General features: G+C 54.2%; 1 protein-coding gene across 2 annotated transcripts in view; it reads right to left on the bottom strand.

The window, feature by feature from the left end:
* Nucleotides 1–230: 230 nt before the first annotated feature.
* The window catches only part of LOC102457218 (mucosa-associated lymphoid tissue lymphoma translocation protein 1-like), a 44594-nt gene continuing 36768 nt past the window's right edge, over nucleotides 231–8056 (bottom strand). For both annotated transcript variants that reach the window (XM_006128025.4, XM_075897461.1), the window contains exon 15: nucleotides 231–4025. In XM_006128025.4, the coding sequence (XP_006128087.2) occupies nucleotides 3663–4025 (363 nt within the window). In that variant the 3' untranslated portion in view covers nucleotides 231–3662. The remainder of the gene's footprint in view (nucleotides 4026–8056) is intronic.

Here is an 8056-nt window from a genome sequence, read left to right as displayed (position 1 = left end):
CCAAGATGCAAGCTGACCCTTATATTTGAAATGGTCACCGAAAAAGAATAAAATTCTCTACATCTCAGAAGATGAGAGAAAAATCTCAAGTATTTCATGACATCTCTTCTCGCAAAATGCTTTTCTCTTCTGAGACACGACATCACCAAAGCAATTTCAAGTGATTAACAACAACAGCAGACCAGGATGTGAAATAACTATTGAAAGACATTGTGAATCCTGGAACCGTATTAAGAGACAGCGTTATCAATAATTTAATGTCTGTTAATAAAGAATAAGTTACATGATTCAACATAGCACAAATACAGCTTCTTTCTTGGGACTTCAATTGGCAGATGGTCCTCAACATTGTAGGAGCTGCTGGCAGGGGCCTTTGGAAAGATTGTACTTTGGTTCCCTCACATTTCTAGCCACGCTAGCTTTCATGACCTTTCCCTCCTTTTTCTAAACTTCTACAAAGCTCACAAAGATCCCTTTGGTTGTTTTCAATCTGTGATGAGAACAGGAATATTGGGCTACACAGAATGCACAAGTCCTAGCAAGCTTGACAAAAACTCATGAACGTGTCCTTCTGCTGGGTCTTCATGTGCAAAAGTGATGGAGGAAGGTCCCCAGGTCATAGTTCCACACTTTATAGACCGTGGGCCCTATGCATCAACACGGAACACTTTACCATTACCTGGTACTTCAATGTGTGCAAATTCATTCCTCATGTGTCAAGACAAATATTAGGAACACAAGAACTGCCGTGTCAGATCAGTCCAGGGGTCTGTCTTGTATGAGGAAGGCACTAGAACCACAATCATTTTATAACCTGCTCCGAGAAGACGTCCCATCCAACCCTGAAAATTAGTGGCTAACCTGCTTTGAGTCAAAATCCTCCTAAATCACACGCAAGGCAGTGAAAAGGCTCTATCAAGATTAACGAGTTGGCGCCTGCCTCTTGCAAGTGCCCCCTCCCCTGGCTTATAGCGCCTGCAATCACAGTTCTTTGGAGCGGGTCTTCAGTGACTCAGCCCTCCAGCTGAGCCACATTCACCATTCCCCCTTCCAAGATATACAGTCCTGGTTTCTTTTCCAGCCCTGATATAGGGCTGTGTCTGGAAGGCTTCTTTCCGGTGGCCCTTCCTTCTTAACAGTCCAACAGGGCCCATCTTGGTACCCGCAGCTGGTCAGTTTCAGCAGCCTTCCCTGGGCTCAGTCTGCAGCCAGACCAGATGGGCTCAGGCCCTGGTATATAAGCAGCAATATATGTAGGTCCAGAGCTTCTGTGGCCCAACAGGCCTATCAGCCTTCACACCCCACGGCAGTACACCGGCTAGCCCAGGCATGGGCAATAAACAGGCTGCGGGCTGGATGGGGTTTGCGAGAGTTAGCCCCAGGTGGGCTGCCAGATGCTGACCCTGGCAAGCCACGTCCGGCTCGTGGGCCGTTTCTTGCCCCTCTCCCGGACAGATAGACATGCCTGCGTACCCGGGGCTGCATTCCAGGGCGTCCACGCTTTGCAAGGTCAGTGTCACACAGTGCAGGAGACAGCGCTGCGGAAGGGCCACACTCAGTCCGGAGAGGGGATCGGTGACTCACCGCCACCGCCCTTGTAGGACGTCCCTCTGCACTGCGGTAGGTGCTGCACATGCAGCTCTGAGTGTGCGCTCCGGCAGAGCTCCTCCTGCCCCTCTGCTGCTCAGTGCACAAACGCAGGTGTCCCTGTCTCCCTTCCACGCCCACAGACTTCAGTGGAGCTCGCCTACAGAGCCGCTAAAGAGCCACCCCTCGGCCTTCTGCAGGGAGGCGGCAAGAGGCCCATGGAGGACTGCAGCCTTCAAACCAGGACTTCCCTTGAACAGGTGTTTTCAGTCTGTTCAGCCAGCACAGGGGAGCTTCCTGCCAGGTGAAGCATTTCTTACAGTAGCGCAATCTACACGGGCCAGCTCCTTCTCTTTTTCAGGAAGAAACCCCCCCGGCAATTCCCACCCTAGCAAACCGACCCTTTAGAGTGAAGGCTGCAGTCACATCATCTAAGTCAGTGGTCCCCAACCACTGGAGGTTGCCGGACGCCAGGGGGGCGTGGCCATTCGCCCACTGGGCGCCAGAGGGTGGGGACATTTGCGCGCCCGGGGGCAGGGCCCCCCCATAGCCGCGTGCCCAGGGGCGGGGCCCGTTCCAAGGGCCGCGCGCCCCCCCCAAGCGCCGCGCACCTGGGGCTGGCACTCCCCCCCCCAAGCGCCGCGCGCCCAGAGCGCGGGCGGCCAATCTGCGGCGCTCCCGGAGCCGGCGCTCACTGCGCCAAGCTCCCGGGGCCGGCTCCGGCACCATGCATGCGCCACGTGCCCAGGGCCAGGCCAGCACCGAGCACTTGGCGGGCGCACCGTGTTGGGGACCACTGATCTAAGTACTAGAAAAAATGAATCCATATGGTAACACTCAAGGTGGGCATCACACAGGGGAGCGAGTGGCTAGTCGGGGGCAGAGGATGAGAATGACTCAATAAGCCAGTCACTACAGCACCACCCGGGAAGTGGGAGAACCACGTGTCAGGCTCTGGCTCCAAAAATATAGAAAAGCAGGCTCTGTGTGCCTGCCCAGGCAGCCCCTGAAATGTAGGTACCTCAGAGCTGTGGGCAGGGGAAACTCCAGAATTACTTGGCAACGGGGCAGGAGCTTTGGGAATGCCAGTGGTTCCTAAATGTTGGGCCGAGGCACCGACTGTGGCAGTTAGATGCTTACGTCCCCCTTGGGAATCTCACCCACAGATCCCTAAAGCCACTCGGATGCCAGTGGACACCCAGGCTAAAGCATCCAGCTACGTCAGACGCATCCGGCAAACACTGTCATTAGAACATAATAAAACCCTTAACTCTGACCCATGTTAGAAATGGGGAAAAAACAATGTAATAAATAGGTTAAAATACATTAAAATTACACACAAAACATATATATGGGAACGTGGATTAGAGACAAGAGAACATCATCCCAAATACAGACACTGAGTCTCTCCTTTCGAAACACAAATCTGTGTTGCACAATTGTTTGTTGCACGTCCCCAATAGATGAAAAGCCTAACATTTCGACACCCACAGCGGACACAGCTACGCATTCACACGGCTTTACATGCGTCAGTTGTTAATTCTTTGTCAGATGTAGACAGAGTTGAGGGAACTGTTTGCTTTTTCAATGGTATCTGTGGTTTCAGCGGTGCCTGCGAGGCACTTGGGTCTCTTCACTTACCATCTCCTACAATTCCTGCAACTTCCTTGGATCTCTTCCCTGACCAGTTCTTGTCGGTTTTTCAGTGCTCGACGTAGACATTTGCCTTTGGAAGCCGGACTCTCAAAGCCAATCAGTTGCCGCCATTGGCGGTCAACGAGTGACGTTTGTTGCGGGGGAATGCGATGATTCGTGTCGGTCACTCTGTCCACTGGGCAGTAAAATCTCCCTTCTGCAGACGGGCCCTGTTTTAAACAGCTTAGAGCTTTGTTTGTGAGACAGATAACTGTTCGCTCGGACTCCCCGCTCCTGGGACGAGAGGAGAAACCCTCCTAATAGCAGCTTTGACCCCCCCAGACTGGAGGAGAGCTCAGCCTGGAACGCAGGGTATGGGAGCTGTCTAGCTTGGAACTTGAAATCCAGCCTGCCTACACTGAGACAAACTCCCGCACATGTCAAGGCCCATCCTGCCCTGGGCCTGCCCTTTGCAGCGCTGAGCAGAGGCCGCTCAGGTCACTTTCGTCGTTCTCCTCCGGCTCGCTGCCCGTGTTCGACCGGCTGCTCGATTGCCAGCTGTGTCTGAGCTCTGCTCTCAGACAGCAGGACTCCTCCCGGGATGCACTCCCAGCAGCGGTGCTCTTGGGGCACAGGGTGGCAGCAGCCCCTTGGCCGGCCAGGCAGGAGGGGTTTGCCGCGCTTTTCTGGGGGAACGGTTCTGCTAGCAGAGATTTCTGGAGGATTTTCTGCAGACTCTCACAGGCCCTCTGCTTGGTGCCCAGCTGGGTGTAATGCAAATCCATTTGCAGCAGCAAGTCCGTCTGGGGGAAGAGCAGAGACACAAGGTGAGCGGAAAGCCTAAAGCAGGCTATGCTTCCACCTAGAGATACAATAGTATAGTCAATTAACTGATTAACCGATAAGCAAAAGCATATAGGTTAATGCTATCGACTACATGCATTTCCCCCTCACCCATTGCCAGTACATTTTTTAGCAGGCTGGCCAGCAGCCCAGCTCAGTCCCAGCTTGCACTGGGTCCTGGACCTACCCCCACTGCATTTCAAGTGTATTAGGAGCCAGGCAGGCAGCCCGGCTCAGTTCCGGCTCATGCTTGGTCCAGGAGCTCAGGCCTCCCCCCCCGGACAGGGGCTGCCCAGGGACTATAGAATAGTCGACTAACTGAAAAGAATTCATGAGGTTAATCAACTATTCAATTAAATGATATTTAACATCCCTACTTCCACCACCACCAGCAAGGGGCCAGAGGCAGGACTGAGTGCCCTTGGGAGACCCCTGCCCCCGGACAACCCTGCTCGGAGGTCCGAGCCACTGACACACTTCACTGGGACAAATTCACTGTCACCAAACTGGGTTGCTCCACCAGCTCACACCAGCTGTGAATCTGGCCCATTATCTGCCAACCGGGCTTCCTGGCTTCCACTGAAACGCGCTCCCCTGGAAACAGTAGGATGTGTTCTTTGTCACTGGCGACACGTGGCAGGTGGGAGGCCAGATGGCACCAGGAGGGTCTGCGGGAGGCTGCTCCCCTTGCGGTGCGGATCGTGACTGCTTATGAAATTGTTGCAGTGTGGTTTCGAACCAGTCGCCTTGGCCCTGGTTTAATTGCATGGACCAGGGAAGGCAAGCCCAGTATCAGGGCTCAAAAGGAATTCAAGATGGCTCGTTCCGGGGATGAAAAGTAGACTGACCCCACAGTGTAGCTGTTAATGGGGAACTATAAAGGCAGGGGGTGTTTCTGCTCTTGGCCCATTGCTATCCCATATCTTTACCAGTGATCTGGAAGAAAACATAAAGTCCTTGCTGGTAAAGTTTGCAGATGACACAGACCGGGGCAGTGGTACGTAACGAGGACAGATCATCGACACCAAGCAATCTGGATCCCTTGGGGTATGGCTACACTACAGCACTAATTCGAACTAACTTAATTCGAATTGGTTAATTCGAACTAAGCTAATTCGAACTAACGCATCTAGACCTAAAAACTAGTTCGAATTAGTGTTTTGCTAATTCGAACTAGCATGTCCACATTGAGTGGACCCTGAACCGAGGTTAAGGATGGCCGGAAGCAGTGCCGGCAGGGCATCAGATTAGGACTTAGAGCGTGGAGCTGCTGTCTCAGGCTAGCCGAGGGCTGTGCTTAAAGGGACCCGACCCCCACCCCGGACAGACAGTTCTCAGGGGTTCCCCACTCGCTTGTCTAACTCGATGAGGGACAGCAAAGCAGTCCTGTCTTGGAGTGCCCTGAATGCCCACACTCGGCACATCACAGCACTCGGCCATCAGCCCGGCTGCACTTGCCGCAGGCTGCCATCTGGGGGGGGGGGGGGGCGGGGTCAATCGGGGGGCTGCAAGAGAGGAGCCCGCAGAGCCACCCCAGTCCTCCCTATCAGGAGAGGGGAAGGTGGGAGAGGGGAGGGCAACTAAAATGATCAGGGGTTTGGAACAGGTCCCATATGAAGAGAAGCTAAAGAGACTGGGACTTTTCAGCTTAGAAAAGAGGAGACTGAGGGGGCATAAGATAGAAGTCTATAAAAGCACGAGTGGTGTGGAGAGGGTGCATAAGAAAAGTTCTTCATTAGTTCCCATAATAGAAGGACTAGAGGACACCAAATGAAATGAATGGGTAGCAGGCTTCAAACTAATAACAGAAAGTTCTTCTTCACAAAGCAAATTGTCAACCTGTGGAACTCCTTGCTGCAGGAGGCTGTGAAGGCTAGAACTATAACAGAGTTTAAAGAGAAGTTAGATAAATTCATGGAGGCTGGGTCCATGGAGTGCTATTAGCCAGGGGGTAGAAATGGTGTCCCTGGCCTCTGTTTGTGGAAGGCTGGAGATGGCACGAGACAAATGGCTTGGTCATTGTCTTCGGTCCATCCCCTCCGGGATAGCTGGTGTTGGCCGCTGTCCACAGACAGGTTACTGGGCTAGATGGACCTTTGGTCTGACCCAGTACGGCCGTTCTAAGCTCAGGGCTCAGGGTCGGGGGTCTCACTGGACCACCTTGATTTTCATGCACACCTGCTCCTGGGTGGCCAGGCTGGAAGCTATCCTGCCCTAGACGGCCACTTTCCTGTGCCTAGTGTGGAGGTTGTGGATAAGGTCCACGATGTCCGCACTAGAGCCACCAGCCTGGGAGCCACCAACCTGGTCCTGGGAAGAGGCAGAGGGCTGGGTGGCAGCGGGTGGCTGGCTCATGCCGTGCCAGGTGCAGGGTCTGCTGGCTGGGTGCTGGCAGGCTTGCACCTGGTACGGGCACTGTAGCCAGACCGTGCCCCTTTAAGGGCTCCGGGGCTGGGAGGGGGGCAGATGAGTTTCCCTGGTGGTGCCCAGAGTGGCCACCAGGGAAAGCTGGGGAGGGCTAGCCTCCCACTAGTTCGAATTAAGTGGCTACAGAGCCCTTAATTCGAACTAGTTAATTCGAACTAGGCGTTACTCCTCGTGGAATGAGGTTTACCTAGTTCGAATTAAGCGCTCCGCTAGTTCGAATTAAGCGCTCCGCTAGTTTGAATTAAGTTCCAAATAGCGGTTTGCCTGTGTAGCGCCTATCAAAGTTAATTCGAACTACATTTGTTAGTTCGAATTAACTTTGTAGTGTAGACATACCCTTGGTTAGCTGCATGCAGTACCGTCAAATACAAGGTCCAGTGTCTGGAAAACGTTCCGTGCAGTCGTGACTAAGGAAGCTTAATCTATGTAGCACGGGCGGGCAATAAACGGGCGGCGCTTTGCCACGATTATCCCCTGGCTGGCACGGCAGAGCAGCAGAAAAGCCTGGAGGGATTTGCCTGTTGGCGCAGAAGGTAACGAGCCCCGGGGCAGAGACAGGGAGTTAGACATGGGGAGCGACTCTGTACAAAGTGGCCCAGCTGGTGATCTGGGCTCATCCCTGGCAATATAAGTGGGTATGGCCACAGGAGCCAGCTGGAGCAGGGAAAGTGGCCCCCCGGGGCGGCGCTCTGGGGGGCGGCGCTCTGTCTCATGGGGGAAGCTCAGGGGCTTGCAGGCCTTGAGAGAGGAGCAGGAGCAGGAGCAGGAGCAGGAGCAGGAGCAGGACGGAGATGTTACAAAGGTCCGTTTTGGACCGGGAGGGGCGGTCTGTTGAAATGTCCCAGCAGAAATGTTGGGCCACTCGATGGGCTGGAGGGTTGCAACTCAAGGCACTTGCACGAAAGCTGAGAGACTGGGAAGCCCGCTGGCTGAAGTCACATATTTGGGGGGATTACGGCCCTGATAGTCCTGGCCCAATTTCTGCTGAGCCTCCCAGAGAATGCGGGACGGGGGGGAGCCAGCCCAGAACCCCAGAGGGGACAATCTAACTCTCCCAAGAGGTCTTAGAAGCTGGGTTTCTCAGAAGAGAGGTCTGGCTGCCTACAGGGCTGAAGCCGAGGGCAGAGGAGGGAACTGAAAAGTGCCAAGAAGAAATGGGAGGAAGCCAGAGGAGCTCTTCCAGGGGGCCGGGGAATAGTACACCACCAATGTGGAAGGACAGAACATATTGCACAGGACTGCACCAGGCCGCAGTGCAGGGGCCCAGAATTCTGCAGATGGATTGGGACTGTCAGGGTGGGAGGAAAAGGAAACCTCCTGCCATCCCCCTAAAAGTGGGCAGAAGGGGGATTGTGGACTTTGCCTCAGGATGCTCTTGTAGTGATCCTGCTGGAGGCTCCCCATGGCATTCAAAGGGAGAGGAAACTGCCCAGTGGCAGAGGTACCCTGGCGAAAGGGGAGTAGAGGAAAGGCTGGCCCCTTTGGCTGCAGAGGGATGGACTGAAGCCCCTTCTTCTAGAACAAGAAAGCGGGCAGCCGTGGCCCCACAGCTGCAGAGAAAGGG

The sequence above is a fragment of the Pelodiscus sinensis genome, chromosome 14 (genome assembly GCF_049634645.1).
Source record: "Pelodiscus sinensis isolate JC-2024 chromosome 14, ASM4963464v1, whole genome shotgun sequence".
In the NCBI taxonomy this organism is placed as follows: Eukaryota; Metazoa; Chordata; order Testudines; family Trionychidae; genus Pelodiscus; species Pelodiscus sinensis.
This window is presented reverse-complemented; position numbering and strand designations above follow the sequence as displayed.